This window comes from Bicyclus anynana, chromosome 13 (assembly GCF_947172395.1).
Source record: "Bicyclus anynana chromosome 13, ilBicAnyn1.1, whole genome shotgun sequence".
Lineage (NCBI taxonomy): Eukaryota > Metazoa > Arthropoda > Insecta > Lepidoptera > Nymphalidae > Bicyclus > Bicyclus anynana.
This window is the reverse complement of record NC_069095.1, coordinates 302,552-318,958: the sequence shown is the minus strand read 5'-3', so window position 1 is coordinate 318,958 and position 16,407 is coordinate 302,552. Positions and strand designations below refer to the sequence as shown.

At 36.7% G+C, this 16,407-nt stretch overlaps 1 protein-coding gene across 1 annotated transcript in view; it reads left to right on the top strand.

The window, feature by feature from the left end:
- Nucleotides 1-16,181, top strand: part of LOC112058085 (octopamine receptor) — a 59,374-nt gene extending 43,193 nt beyond the window's left edge. Inside the window, exons 2-3 of the mRNA XM_024098763.2 lie at nucleotides 13,766-13,832; nucleotides 13,919-16,181. Coding sequence (XP_023954531.1) covers nucleotides 14,072-15,502 — 1,431 coding nt within the window. The 5' untranslated portion in view covers nucleotides 13,766-13,832; nucleotides 13,919-14,071 and the 3' untranslated portion in view covers nucleotides 15,503-16,181. The remainder of the gene's footprint in view (nucleotides 1-13,765; nucleotides 13,833-13,918) is intronic.
- The last annotated feature ends 226 nt before the right edge of the window (nucleotides 16,182-16,407 follow it).

Sequence of the window (16,407 nt, the reverse complement as noted above, 5' to 3'; positions counted from 1 at the left end):
TAGATAATCTCACTTTCGTATATGTCAACTAGTATGAGTCAAAGATACTGAATTAGCCTGCTGACCCTTTATGGACCGTTAAATAGGTTGCATGATGATAATGACATAAAGTAAAAGTAAATAATATAATTACTACTAGTATTATAATACGGTATATATAGTACGTAGTACGTACGGTATATATAGTATACTAGCGGACTCGCTCAAGCTTCGCTTTGACTTATTAATTTATTTATTTGCACTTCTTCCCTATCCCTACCTTACACTAACATACTCCTACCCCTACCCCTACCCTACCCCTACCCTACCTCTACTCTACCCCTACCCTACCCTACCCTACAACTACCCTACCACTACCCTACCCCTACCCTATCCCTATACCATAAACCTACCCTACCACTACCCTACCCTACCCCTACCCTACCCCTACCCTACCCCTACCCTACCCCTACCCTACCGCTACCCTACCCCTACCCTATCCCATACCCCTACCCTACCACTACCCTATCCTAGGATTTAGGGGTTTGAAAAATAGATGTTGGCCGATTCTCAGACCTACTGAATATGCACAAAAAATTTCATCAAAATCGGTCGAGCTGTTTCGGAGGAGTTCAAGTTCGAACACCGCGACACGAGAATTTTATATATTAGATAGTACGGTAAGCAAACTTTATAAGTTCAATTGACTACGGAAAAATCTGGTACATATACAACTTTTAATACACTACAATTTTCAGCTGAAAACTTTGTTACGAAGTTATAATTATGCCTCTAGATCTCAAGTTCGTAACGAAGATAAATTAGGTTATAAATAATTGATTTTACTCAAAGACCGAGAACACTTATGTATGCTAACTTATTAAGTCTTTAGTTACACCTCAGATATTTAATCTTGGATTGTTCACTACTCTTTACTCTGTTCGCATTACCATTTAAGCGTAACTATATACTTAGAGCCGTGATAGCCTAGTGGATATGACCTTTGCCTCCGATTCTGGAGGGTGTGGGTTCGAATCCGATTCGGGGCATGCACCTCCAACTTTTCAGTTATGTGCATTTAAAAAAAATTAAATATCGCGTGTCTCAAACGGTGAAGGAAAACATCTTGAGGAAACCTGCATACCAGATAATTTTCTTAATTTTCTGCGTGTGTGAAGTCTGCCAATCCGCATTGGCCAGCGTTGTAGACTATTGGCTTAACCCCTCTCATTCTGAGAGGAGACTCGAGCTCAGCAGTGAGCCGATTATGGGTTGATAACGATATACTTAGAGTCTAAGTAAATAGTTACGCTTAAATTATAATGTATGGTATAATAGACTACAAGCCCTTGGAAAAAATTAACCTGTGAAATGAACCAACGTGAACAACGCTTAGAAGGCTGTTACTATATCAGAAAATAACTCTGAGCACTATGCCGTCATTTCTGAGCGGTACTGGCGAGTACGTGACTGAATGGAATATCTCAGGTACAAATGATTACGATTTTTAACACCTTTTATAACATCGTGAAGATGTCGCTAAGAATGATACGATATAGATAGATATCTATAAGAATCTCTGTAAGAATCTCTATAGATATCTACAAGAACCTCTGTGTTAGCTAAGTCCCTACACTACATGAATATAACGTCTCATATACTTTTTTTATTTTTTATTATTCTTTACAAGTTAGCCCTTGACTACAATCTCACCTGATGGTAAGTGATGATGCAGTCTAAGATGGAAGCGGGCTAACTTGTTAGGAGGATGAAAATCCACACCCCTTTCGGTTTCTACACGGCATCGTACCGGAACGCTAAATCGCTTGGCGGTACGTCTTTGCCGGTAGGGTGGTAACCAGCCACGGCTGAAGCCTCCCACCAGCCAGACCTGGACAAATTAAGAAAATCTCAATCTGCCCAGCCGGGGATCGAACCCAGGACCTTCGTTTTGAAAATCCACCGCGCATACCACTGCGCCACGGAGGCCATCACAAACACGGCCGTCATATACACCTAACATCTTTTACATTAGCGTATCCTAGAGCAAAATTCATCCATTATACGAGAAATATTGTACGATAGACGATAATAGAGCGTGTAAGCCATATTACAGAGTAGCTATACCGTAGAGACGGCACAAAGGCGTGCGACATCACATCTCATGTTACACTTATAACATTGCGATATCTACTCTGTGCACGAAGACTTAATGATTTTCCGCTATATATCTCGATTATTGCTTCTGACTGCTCATTTGGTGATAATTTAATATTAAGGAACGTGTTATAATAATTATTATGTTATAGGAACTATATTCTTTGCTCGTTTTGTATTATTTTCCTAATCTTATATAACTTATCACTTATTTATGTCTAGTTTAAATGCGTCACATAATACCTTCGCAGTGAATTTTCTGAGTGCTTAGTGGGAGTTTTCTATATTTTCATCATACAACTATCGCGTTAGCGTAAACGCGAATTTGATGCGTGGGTCTTCTCCGGCCCGTGTGAACGGGGAGGGGTTACGGGCCCCGAGGCAATGCCTCTTTGCTAGAGCGTGTCGCGGGGGACCTTGCTCCCCCGGTATTTTCTTCCTACCCCTCCAGGAGTTGAGGCTTTTCAGCCTAGAGGTTTGTGTTTGGTTCAAAACCGATGGCCCCGCGTGGACTGCGATGTCGTCGCTATCCTGCGCAGGGACGGTGTCTTCATCGTCGCCGTAAATGCCTGCGCCTGCAGGATCGGCCACTTGGAGGAGCTCCCGAGGTAGGGGACGACCGTTCATTGGTCTGTCGCAGTGTGGTGCGATGTCGTGGAGGTGTATGTTCGGTCCGTGGTCTGCGAAACGTGAATTTATATGGAATTGAAACAGTTGTGCAGTAGTGCCACTAGATGGCGCTGTTTCAATTCCTTAGAAATTCGCGTTTACGTTGACGCGATCGTCACAGTATCAAGCTGTCCCTCTGATCCAATTCATTATTCGGTCGGGGTGTTCAATATGCTACACTTTCTTTGTAACGTAATTTGGAAAAAATCGGTAGGGTATTTGGTATATAAATATTAAATATTCAGAAAACTTATCTAAATATCTAGTGAAATAGGTATTTGTAGGTAGGAATATAAAGTAGAACAACAATAGTACATAATAAAATACATAGCAAACATTAATCAAAACTTAGTAAAAATTAATTTATCATCATATTACTGACTAAAATAAGACATTTTTAATTTAATCGACCATTAGGCAAAATTATAATATAATTTACGTCGCATTAAACACGACGCGACTCCATGCTTTGGAGAAATCTCGTATTATTTTCTTAAATCTTATTTCACATTGCGGTAAAATTTTCCTCTGCGAGAGCTGGTTTTGTCAGAATGAAGGGAAACCATTTACGCTAAACATAATTGCGAATTTTAACGGTACTTTAAACGAACGATCATCGTATACCTAATAATAGGCGTCAGTAGCGTTATTTTTAAACCCCGACGCAAAATGAGGGGTCAGTGTTAGATAGCCCATACATATATCGAGGAAGGCTATAGGCTATATTTTATCCCCGTATTCCTACGGGAACGGGAACCACGCGGGTGAAACCGCGCGGCGTCCACTAGTTTTATTATATTTTGTATTAAAAGTGATTTATGTCCGAGTGTTCTTAAATATGTTTGATGAAAATCGGTTGAGCCGTTTAAAAGTTGTGGGGGGGTGAAAGTGGGGAAGAATAACCGGATGTCTGCAAATATACTCGAGTGGGGTCTCAGATGGAAGCGCACTAAACGAGAATATTGATGATCAAGAGTGTAATTATAATCTCATGACCTTTGGGGATTTCCAAAACTTTCAATTGTATTATTAGACACTAATTTTTGAATTATTCATAGACTACACAAAATTAAAAATAAAAGAATATTTTGATGGTTAAAGATGTTTCAGTAGGATTTATCACTCGTAAATACATATATACTTGTAAATACTTATACAGTAACTGAAAAAGTATTCTGTAGCAATTTTTAAAGTGTCCTGACGCTCTAGTACTATATTAATTTATATTAAGTGATTATGAAACACGGCTAAAACTCACGTGATATTAGGTCGGAGTATGCCCGACTAGTTTCGAACCCATACGGGGCCCTTAGTCATGAGCTGGTTCTTACATCGCGGCACGATCCAAACTGATACATACTCCGACCTAATGTCACGTGAGTTTTAGCCGTGTTTCATAATCAATTAATATGAAGAACACTCACCATATTTTAAATTCTATATTAATCTAAAAGTGTATAAATAGAGTTTAATACAAAAAAAAAAATATTGAAATGGCATCATCCGTTCAGGTGATATGGTGCCACAGACAGACTGACAGACATAAATACTTTTTTTTGCAAAAAACACGGGGGTTAAAAACACGTTACATATTTTTATTCAAATATACAAATAGTGTCGTTTAGAAGATAGACGTATATATTGCCTACGGATTTACCGGAATCAATTGACTATAACAGAAAAACGACCGTTGGTCCTATAACTTCTTACCATTTCACCATTTTGATGTGAAGCCTTCTGACATATTTGATCTGGAAACTATTTTAGGTCAACATATAACGGAATAAATGAAAATACCGATACGCCGGTCACTTGATATTAGGGAGCAAGGCCTTTCTGATATCACTGGTGCAAAATATAAGAGAATGCGAATGAGATTATTCATTTTTGTTTTGAAATAAAAAATAATTCACATTACACGTATGTGAATAATCTCGATGTTTTGACTATGTTCTTATAAGTAACGGTACAAATAAAACACGCACTACGCATTTTGAATATGTTGTATTTGGTTTTATCATTTTGTATTATTTTGAATGCTGACAACGCCTCGTAATTTTTCTAGATTTCCTATTCAGCGTAAACTTTAACCAACAAGGCCAATTAATAAAAAAACCCCGACTGCCCAACCTACTCACACCTAGTCATCCGGCTCGCGTATTTCGTAAAGTGAATAATAAATAACGTATTTCTAATTGATTTTTTAAATGACCATTTTGAAATCCTCTTAATAAGCCCGTGCCCTTGAATTTGATACCCACATTGCGATATGGGTATCAAATTCAAGGGAAATATATTATATTATATTCGCAAAATCAGTCGGGTTAAAATATCAATCTAGACTTCAATATATAGGCTAATGCTAGCATCTCATAACTGCATCATCTCTTAACATGAAGTAAGTTAATGTACGCTTGATTTCGCATAAAAAAGTCAGCATAAAGAAAATACTATTCACGTTATTGACTTTGGCATCGCTTGTTATTTATAAATTGCACCAAACACCAAGTATTACACCGGAGCTACCGCGGCATAGGTACGAGTGACATGAAGTGCTCCTTTCAAGTAACAAAAGAAAGGTCTCAGTCACGCCGTAAAGTGAGAAAAATGAGAATCCATAGCGTCAGCCAAACACCTTTAAGACACACAAAGTATGTAGATAATAGCTGAGGAGCCGGCAAGTGGCAAGTTTCATTAAGTAATAAGGCTGCCAGCCCGCATTGGAACAGCATGGTAGGTCTAATAGCATGGCACTAAATCCATCTCAATTCAATCAATTAATCAATCGTCAATCCGATTTAATTTTATCAGGCACCGATCCCACTCTTCATTAATGCACAAAAAATAAATTGAAAAAGCTTCATCCGTTCGGGGGCTATGGTGCCACAGACAGACTGGCAGACTGACAGACAGATAGATACGTCAAACTTATAACTCCCCTCTTTTTGCATTGGGGGTTAAAAAGCCTGATAATTATGAATATTTGGTTGACACTGACATCTCACTGCTCCTGCTATATGCTGGGATATTCATTAATTGGGTACCATTCGAAGGACTATATCACTGGGTTGTTCACTGAGGCTGTTACTGGTACTTAATCAATTTAAAAAAGCGACCGAGTTAGCCAAATGTTTTATTTAACTCATTGCTTGACAATACATTTTTAGGGTGGTAACTAGCTCAATTAACCATCAGAAATTATGAAAATCGACTAAAGCGGCGTGGTGGGCTTGATCTCCAAATCCCTTTTGAAAAAAAGCTTTAATTTATTAAAATACAGAAAATTTAAAATGATTGATTTAATGACTTAAAAATATCGCCCACGATCCCTCAAACTACATGATAAAGATATTCTAATATAGGAATAATACACAAAATATGTAAATATCGTATCAAGCTGATATTACTTACCAAACATAACCCGGATTTCGACGGTATACGAATAGTTATTTTTTTACCTCTGAAATCCATCTTAGAAATGTTTACGAAGCATTCGGAAAAAGCGAATAACTCTTTTGTTTACCTCAATAAATTCATGGGCTTATGTAGGTTTTGCTAGATGGGTTTATCTGAAAAAAGGAGTATTAGCTATCTTTTCGTGGTAGGGACAAATAATAATTATATCTTATTACACTTCTCAGTGTTAAAATATTTATGTGCAATCACATGTGTTTCTCAATCGTGGTTTAAGCATACATAAACAATTTAACACAGTTGTTAAAGTAAAGTATAATTCTAAACTTATCTGAACAAGACTAAGAAAGAATTCCCTTTATTGTTTTTAGTTTTATGGTCTTGTACTCGAGGCGTTTAACCCAATCTGGCACTCTAGGGTAGCACTAACACACGGAATTCGAAAAAGAATTATTTATTTGTAAATTGTTGGACATTTTAGAATTTTTGAGGTTTCGTGGTTGACAAAATTAAAATTAATAATTCTGATCAATCCACCAATCTGTTCCTAAGTAAGTTCCTAAGCCTAAGGTTGCCTGGTAGAGATTACTACTGAGCGATAATGCCTTTAGTATTTTACTTCTTTTTATGTCTCTGTTTCTCTTGTTTTATGTTTGTAGTGTACAAATAAACAGTATTAAATAAATAAATAAATCTAACATTAAATCCTGGGTTTTCATTTGAAAATGCAAACGAATTAATTTTGAAATTATGCTTCGGATGTGTAATTTACAGGGTTCTCGTGTTTTACACGTTAAAATTACGTATATTACACGAATAATAATAATAGAGTACACAGTAATCTTGCACCCACATGCAATAACTTCTAATTTGAGCACGTGGAACATTAATTGGGTGCTATTAAACACGAAGCCATCCATGTAAGGTCATTACACGATTTAGTGTGATCCATGAATTTATTGCTACATTAAAATAATGTGACGCCATTCACGCCTAAGGCTCATGAGAACATCATCATCATCATCATCATATCAGCCGATGGACGTCCACTGCAGGACATAGGCCTTTTGTAGGGACTTCCAAACATCACGATACTGAGCCGCCTGCATCCAGCGAATCCCTGCGACTCGCTTGATGTCGTCAGTCCACCTGGTGGGGGGTCGGCCAACACTGCGCTTACTAGTGCGGGGTCGCCATTCCAGCACTTTGGGAGAAATTCTCCATTCATGAGAACAATGAATAATATATTTGTTTGCCATTTTTCGTCAACACATAAACTAGGATCTCATAAGAAATGTACAAAACGTGGAGTGTCTTTGCGAGACTTAATGAAAAATGAGGCGATCATTGAGAGAATCAAAGTTACTGTTACGATCAAAGCTCAGCTACGAGTAGTTGACTGATTGAAGCGGTAATGGGGAGGCATAGTTTCATACCAATGGGTGTTAAGTTTCCAAGGTGCTGTAATAGGACTTCGTTCTAGAAACCGCTATAGTCAAATGACGACTTGTCACTTGTAGCTTGGAGTGACTGATTGGCTCTGGATCGTAGTAATTTGGATTTTGAAAGTCTCCACTGAAGGTTTACGCAATGAAGATTTTCCGCAAAATCCCATTGTTTGGTTAAATGCGTGCTTGTGATTTCATAAAATACCTAATATGCCACACTGAATGGTCATCTCCTAATTTAATTCTATAATGATTATAATCTAATTACTAATTCTAACTAGTATATAAGTTATCAACAAAAATGTTGTCGGGGCAACATCTATGAAAATTTTCCTTTATACCTACTTGGTAGTCATATAAAATTAATTTGAATTTTGTAGATGATGTAAGCCACGCAGATTATTTAAGTTTTGCGTGGACATACTTAAAAGAAACAAAATATGATTTATAGTGAAACTTCCTAGTTTCTATGATTAACTAATTATTGAGATAAATATGTAGAAAGCATTTGTGTGTATTTACTTTTTTCAATGTTACGTACATAATTATTGTATACATATTAACCACTAGACTTTTTACTTTTATTTTTAGTTATAAATATTTGAAGACTTGTGAATTGAAAAGATACTTCAGAGCACTCTCAGAGTTCTCATTTCATTAAAAAAGAGTCGGAAAGCTCAGTGCTGGCTTTTGTAAGCTAAAGTGAATATCAAGTATTCTTATGCATTTTATGAAATTGGACATTTGCATTTAACCATCATTTATATACAGAACACATAGTAAGAAGTAAACTTTATTATCTAGTTCTAGGAAAATGTTGTTATTAGAATAAATATTACAGATTTTAGGAAGCTCCTCTTAGCAGATTAGCAGATAGCTTTAGCAAATTTAGCTTTACCTAGAAACTCTATTTAGAGGTTGAAATGGAGTTCCTAGGTAAAGCTAAAACTGCTAAAGGTTTAAAAAATAGTTAATAATATTCAAACTTTTAAAAGCAGACTTTTATACTCGTAACATACAGTTACTACCTTAAACTGTTGTGTTGTTTATTTATACTAAGCTTGAATTTTGTTACGGTAATAGGTTATGAGCCGTGATAGCCCAGTGGATATGTGGATATGACCTCTGCCTCTGATTCCGGAGACTGTAAGTTCGAATCCAGTCCGGGGCATGCACCTACATCTTTTCAGTTGTGTGCATTTTAAGAAATTAAATATCACTTGTTTCAAACGATGAAGGAAAAACATCATGAGGATTAAACATCACGTGTCTTGAACGGTGAAGGAAAATCGTTGTAAGAAAACCTGCATATCTGAGAATTTTCTTAATTCTCTGCGTGTGTGAAGTCTGTCAATCCGCATTGGGCCAGCATGGTGGACTATTGGCCTAACCCCTCTCGTTCTGTGAGGAGGTTCGAGTTCAGCAGTGAGCCGAATATGAGTTTTGATGATGATTAAATATGTTAAGATCCAGCATCTTAACCTATTTAATCATCTCAACTCAAATCACAAAGGTCCAGGGTTCGATCCCAAATAAACGGGACTGTCCTATTTGGAATGCAGCACAGAATACATAGGTTACAGTACAAGATTACAGTTTTAATTGTCACAGATTTTTTTTATTATTTTTTAAGTTAGACCCTTAACTACTTTCAAAATGAAAATCCACACCTCTTTCGGTTTTACCACGACATCGTACCGGAACACTAAATCGCTTGGCGTTACGTCTTTTCCGGTAGGTAACTAGCCACGGCCGAAGCCTCCCACCAGTCAGACCTGAACCAGTTAAGAAAACCTCAATCGGCCCAGCCGTAGATCGAACCCAGGACCTCCGTCTTGTAAAGGCATACCACTGCGCCACGGAGGCCGTCAAAGAAAAAGATTATTTGACGTTTGTACCGAAAATTACCAAGGTCAATTCCCTAGTAGAAACAGTTTTTATACTTAATTGCTTTAGTCGTATAGAAGACCTACTTGGAGAATATATTTTTTTTTATGCAATATAGGCCAGCGCTTGACTACAATTAAGAGTGATGGTAAGCATTAATGCGGTCTAAGTTGGAGCGCGCTTACCTAGAAGATGCCTATTCACTCTAGTTTTGAAGGTGTAAAAAGATAAAGAATGAAGGAGAATTCTTTGAAGGAGAATATTATTTAAAACCCCTTTGAAATTAGTCTATACTAATCTAAAGAGGTAAAGTTTGCGAAGTAGGTTATCTTTGTAATGTACTGAATTGATTTTGAAATTTATTTTAGTAAATTTATTTTAATAAGTTATTTGTTAGTGTTAAATTAATTCCCGGATTGTCACGAGAACGGGAAGTATGCGGGTGAAGCCGTGGGGCGTATGCTAGTACCTAATAAAGAATAAGTTCTTATGTTCTCTGTTTAAGAGTGCTTTATTGTAAATACGTACTGCCAGTGACCTTATCGAAAACTTAGTGGAATAAAAATTGATAGTGCGCACTTTATGACGGTGCCGAAACAAAATGGTCTAGTTCTAGGTTGTAAAAAACAAGGGCAAGACCCCTTTTTTATAGAAATGTATGATTTTTATTGAGAAAATTGTTTCTTGATGAGTGAAACCTCAAACATTAGGTATACTTGCTTGCTTGGTTATTCTAGCGTGCGTAGTGGCACTAGATGGCGCTGTTTCACTTCCTTAGAAATTCACGTTTACGCTTACGCGATAGTCACAGTTTGAAAACTTTTAAAACTGCCACTAGGCCTTGGCCTCCGTGGCGTAGTGGTATGCGCGGTGGATTTACAAAACGGAGGTCCTGGGTTCAATCCTCGGCTAGGCCGATTAAGATTTTCTTAATTGGTCCAGGTCTGGCTGGTGGGAGGCTTCGGCCGTGGCTAGTTACCACCCTACCGGCAAAGACGTACCGCCAAGCGATTTAGCGTTCCGGTACGATGCCGTGTAGAAACCGAAAGGGGTGTGGATTTTCATCCTCCTCCTTACAAGTTAGCCCGCTTCCATCTAAGACTACATCATCACTTACCATCAGGTGAGATTGTAGTCAAGGGCTAACTTGTAAACAATAAAAAAAAAAGATGGCGCTGTTTCACTTCCTTAGAAATTCACGTTTACGCTTACGCGATAGTCACAGTTTGAGAACATTGAAAACTGCCACTGGCAACACTAATAAGTACACGTGTTTAATAAAAATTGAGTAAAAAGTTAGATAATTAGTTTGAGTGTTTAAGTAAAGGAATGTCCCGAAGGAAGTTGGCACGCCAAGTAATTAATGATAGCTGCAATCCCGAGTTACTAAAATGTCTTAGTTAATGCGGCGGGATTTAAATTTCAAATGCATAACTTGTTAGTTTTGCGACGTACTTTCTTAATTGCGTGAAATTTTTGCTGACTTAATTTGTACACCGGACGAAATATTTACATTTTGGAATTACCTACTTCAAGTTTGAAGTAATGTTGCATGTTGAATAATATATCCTATCCTATTTCCTACTAATATTATATACGCGAAAGTTTGTATGGATGAATGTATGTTTGGATGTTTGTTACTCTAACGCCGCTACTACTAAAGCGACTTGGCTGAAATTTTGAATGGAAATGGATTTTACTCTGGATTAATAATTACTTATTAATACTTTTTATCCTAATGATTTTGATGATATGAATGTTTGTTACTCTTTCACGCCTCGGCTGAACAGAATCACTTGAAACTTGAAGTAGACATAGATTTTAGTCTGGATTAACACATATGCTACTTTTTATCCCGGAAAACTAAATTCCACGCGGACGAAATCGTGTGCGACAGCTAGTAAAACTTATAATTAAAGAATTATTTCCACTTTAGTTGTTCTTAATCACTAGCTGTATAATTTGCAACAATCTTTTTGTTTTCACGCAGTTGGTTGTTCTGTGGTTCAACAGAGAGGTCCTGGGTGTGATTCCCACGGGTCAGATTAGGATTTTATTTTTTCTAAATAGACTCAGGTCTGGTCTGGTGGCTTCGGTCGTAGCTAGTTACCACCAAGTAATATAGCGTTCCGGTACGATGCCGCGTAAAAATCATCAGATCTATGGGTAAAATTAATTTGTACTTCTTCCAAGTTGGTCGGCTTCAATCTTATGGTAGGCGTCGTCAGAGATCTACATCGTACATATCGGACACATCGCATCAAACGGATTTTAGTATTCTTTGTATAGAAAGTCATACAAGTAAGTCCACTGATTTGCATCGTACGGATCACATCGAAAGGATTTTATCTACCGTAAAATTAAAATTCTGTTTGATGCGCAGCATCCGATACGTACGATGCGGATCAGCGGACGCGTATCATTAGACTGTATCATCACATAACATCAGATGAGATAGCATTGAAGGGCTAACTTATCAATGCATACAAAAAAATACGGTAATATTTGAAGTGAACGCTTCTCCCATGCTGAAAACTGTCTAATTAGTATCACAAATTCCAAATCGCTTTTCTTTATTGTATTCCTGTATCTACTGGCCTGATTTGTGACACTTGTTTCGGTGAATTTGATTTAAGTTCTACAGGCACATCGTTACTTTGTGAGAAGGTAGTGAAGTGCGAAACAAGCATTGAGAGTTGAGACTATATGAGAGGGCTTGTCATTGTACCTATCTCTTAAGGTGTTGATAGACTTGAGCATTCATTTGTATCAGAACATCGAGCATTCGCTGTTTTTATATTTGTCGAGCTGAACAACGAGATGAGCCAAGCATGCAAATATTGCTACGAACATCTTGATAATTCTAGCGAACGCTCTATTAGATGTTTCCATTGCAAGCAAATCTGCTCGCTAAAGTGCTCGCCAGAACGATCGATCGATAGTATATAATATTTAGAATGCTCGCTAAAATGATCTTGTATTTTTTAAACGACTTCTAAAAAGGAGGAGGTTCTACGTTCGGCTGTATGTATGTTTTTTTTATGTATGTCCAGCGATAATTCCGTCATTTATAGACCGATTTTGAAAATTCTTTTTTTGTTTTGAATGGCTTGATTTCAGGGTGGTCCCATTTTTCTGTGATGTAACATTCGCACGAATGCTCATTACAAGTGAATACTCGTCTATCAGCACCTTTACACAAGTTTCAAGCGTGTTTGCGCGAAAAATGGGAAGAAAAAGTCGCGCAAAAATCAAGGTTGAAATCCTGTTCAAATGCCGTGAAAGTGCTGGACGACAAGGAATGTACAGAGGACCCTTTTAGACCCTTTCGGGTCGTCTTGGAATTTTCACAGATGTTAATGGCTTGACCACTTCGCTAAGCCTGCAATGAATTATAAATGGCATATTCACATAAATATTAATTAATATTGGGGTTACGCGTGACAAAATGTGACCATGATCAATATTAATGAATTTTGCGTGATTTCAGCTACTTATTTCTTATTATTTTGTTTTAAGATCACTATAATACTTTTATTTAGGGGTTTATACTTTTCGCAGCTATTACTAGCTACTTATCTGCTTCTTCCGTCATCAAAAGCTAAGTAAAGTTAAATGAAAAGTTTAAAAATCTTCTGACAATCTTATCGTTTTCAAACCATTTTCGGCTCACTGCTGAGCTCGAGTCTCCTCTCAGAATGGGAGGGTTTAGGCCAACAGTCTACCACGCTGGCCCAATGCGGATTGGCAGACTTCATACACGCAGAGAATTAAGAAAATTCTCTGGTATGCAGATTTCCTCACGATGTTTTCCTGCACCGTTTGAGACACGTGATATTTAATTTCTTAAAATGCACACTGAAAAGTTGGAGGTGCATGCCCCTGATCAGATTCGAACCCACACCCTCCAGAATTGGAGGCAGAGGCTATCACGGCTCAACAATCTTATATACATGACGAATAGTTGTACGACTAAATTTAAATTATAATTGTAGCAAACGCAATATTACAATAAAATCCTAATATTATCTATTTTCCAATGGATATAAAGGCGTTCCTTTTTTCATTTTTAATTTCAGGTATAATTAATGTCGTCTAAATATATTTTTGATATTTTTGATGGATGATAAACAAAACTAATTAAAACAACTTCAACAGAGTATTGTATGAAAAGTAATCTCAGGTCTAATTTCCTTTTTCTTTTGTTACAGATTCAATCCACTCTAAAATGAACTGGTTATGTAAATGGGAGCTGTCACAAAAAGCTATGGGCACAGGGTAATTTTCAATTCGTGATAAAAATTTCAGAACTATTTTATTACATTTTATTCTAAAGTATTTTATCATTTGTTACTTTGTTACAGAATGATGTCGTGTAAAGAAGTAAGTCTTGAAGCAATTACACTTAAGAATCAAGTGACGACATATCACGATCGCTTACTCTCGCAAAGAATTCCAAACATCTCCCCGATCTACGTCTACAATGCTACGTGAAATGAAGCCAGCGAAACAACAAAATGGGCCAGACGTACACGGATGCCTACGCTAACTTCACTTCGATAAATTACTCGCAATCTTACAATGTAATAGACGTTGATAAAGACGATTGCGCCGTCGCAGATGAACCTAAATATCCAAGTAGCTTCGGAATAATGCTGGCCGTCCCGGAATGGGAGGCCATTTGTACAGCCCTTGTACTGACACTAATCATCATTTCAACAATTGTGGGCAACATACTAGTTATACTCAGCGTATTCACGTACAAACCTCTCAGAATCGTCCAAAACTTTTTCATAGTATCGCTTGCTGTGGCCGATTTAACGGTTGCCATTTTGGTCCTTCCTCTAAACGTGGCATATTCGATACTCGGGCAATGGGTGTTCGGAATCTACATGTGCAAAATGTGGCTTACCTGCGACATAATGTGCTGCACCTCCTCTATACTAAACCTTTGTGCGATAGCCCTCGACAGATACTGGGCTATAACAGACCCCATCAACTACGCTCAAAAGAGGACTTTGGAGAGAGTGCTTTTAATGATTGGCATTGTATGGATACTTTCACTTATAATTAGTTCCCCACCGTTGTTGGGTTGGAATGATTGGCCCGAAGTTTTTGAACCTGACACCCCATGCCGTCTGACGTCTCAACCTGGCTTCGTTATATTCTCTTCTTCAGGATCATTTTACATCCCACTAGTTATAATGACAGTAGTTTACTTTGAGATATATTTAGCTACTAAAAAAAGATTAAGAGATAGAGCTAAAGCGACAAAAATTAGTACAATATCAAGCGGACAAAACAGGTTCGCTTCTAAGGAAAGCGACGAAAAAGACCAAGATTCTGTTAGTTCAGAAGCCAACCACAACGAACACCAAGGCGTAACGCGCCTCGTATCAAACAACGAAAAAAAGAAGTCAAAAAAATCAACGCCAAAAAAGAAACCCAAGTGCAGGTATTGGAGCAAAGATGATAAGTTTCAAAACAAGCTGATTATTCCAATTCTATCAAATGATAATTCAGTTACCGATATTGCAGATAATATAGAAAATCGAAACACATCATCTGAGAGTAATTCGAAAGAAACACATGAAGACGATCTGGAAGTGATCGAGTCTTCTATAAAAGTTCAAAAACGTCAAAATCCGAGCCAACAAAACACTGTGTACCAGTTCATAGAAGAGAAACAGCGGATTTCTCTGACGCGAGAAAGACGCGCTGCGCGGACGCTGGGAATTATTATGGGAGTATTTGTTGTATGTTGGTTACCATTCTTTGTTATCTACCTAGTTATACCGTTCTGTGCAAGCTGTTGTCTATCGAACAAGTTTATAAACTTCATAACTTGGCTAGGATATATAAATTCCGCTTTAAATCCTTTAATTTATACAATATTTAATATGGACTTTCGAAGAGCATTCAAAAAACTGTTATTTATAAAACCATGAATCTTAACTTTCGTGCCAAAATGATAATGTAGTGAAAACGTAGTAGATATTGAATACAATGCCGCTGAATTGCTCAAATTAATATTTTAATAATCTCCTTCAAATAAAGTAGATAATTATGTAATTCTAAATGATATTATATGAACCGTCTGTAACATTTTAAAAATTGTAGTAATTCTGTACAAATTTGTTATTTCATCTAAATAGTTCGATCCCTCTAAAATCATTAAGTTATCATATAAGAATTATGTATTTAATATATTAAAATACATTCTAATGTACATAATTGATCGTTTGGTGCCTAGCACAGTAGAAGATTAACTTTACGTTATAAATGTAAAATATAATCTATGTGATCTATTAAATATTGAATTGATGTTATAACTATTAATACCGTCAACGAAAATTGTTGTACTGTAAATAACAATGATAGAGTTGTATATACATATCTTGACTCCATTGTACATAAATTATTCATAAATCATAATAAAATACGTTTCCTAAGATAAATATTGCTTCATAAATAAAATTGGCACTTTAAGGGTAAAATAATTTGCCGAAAGGTGTACTAGTATATACATTATTATTATATCCCTTTGAAATAATTTGAGCCCTTATTTAAAAGGGATATTAGAATACACAGTTTTGTTAATTTATTTGGATTCATAATAAAGTTATATTATTAGGTTCACTATTTTATTTGTCTTCCCGAAGATTATTCTCAATGAGGCATTTGACAAGGTAATATAATTTTCTGTTGCCCTACTTTTTATTCGATTGCTTATTTGTTTGGTTTCTCAAAAACAGATTCAATGAAATTCACTTCATCAATATGTCAATGTATAATAAAAGAATACTAGATTTGTTGAATAAAAGTGTATAAATCCTTTATTTCATTTTATTAT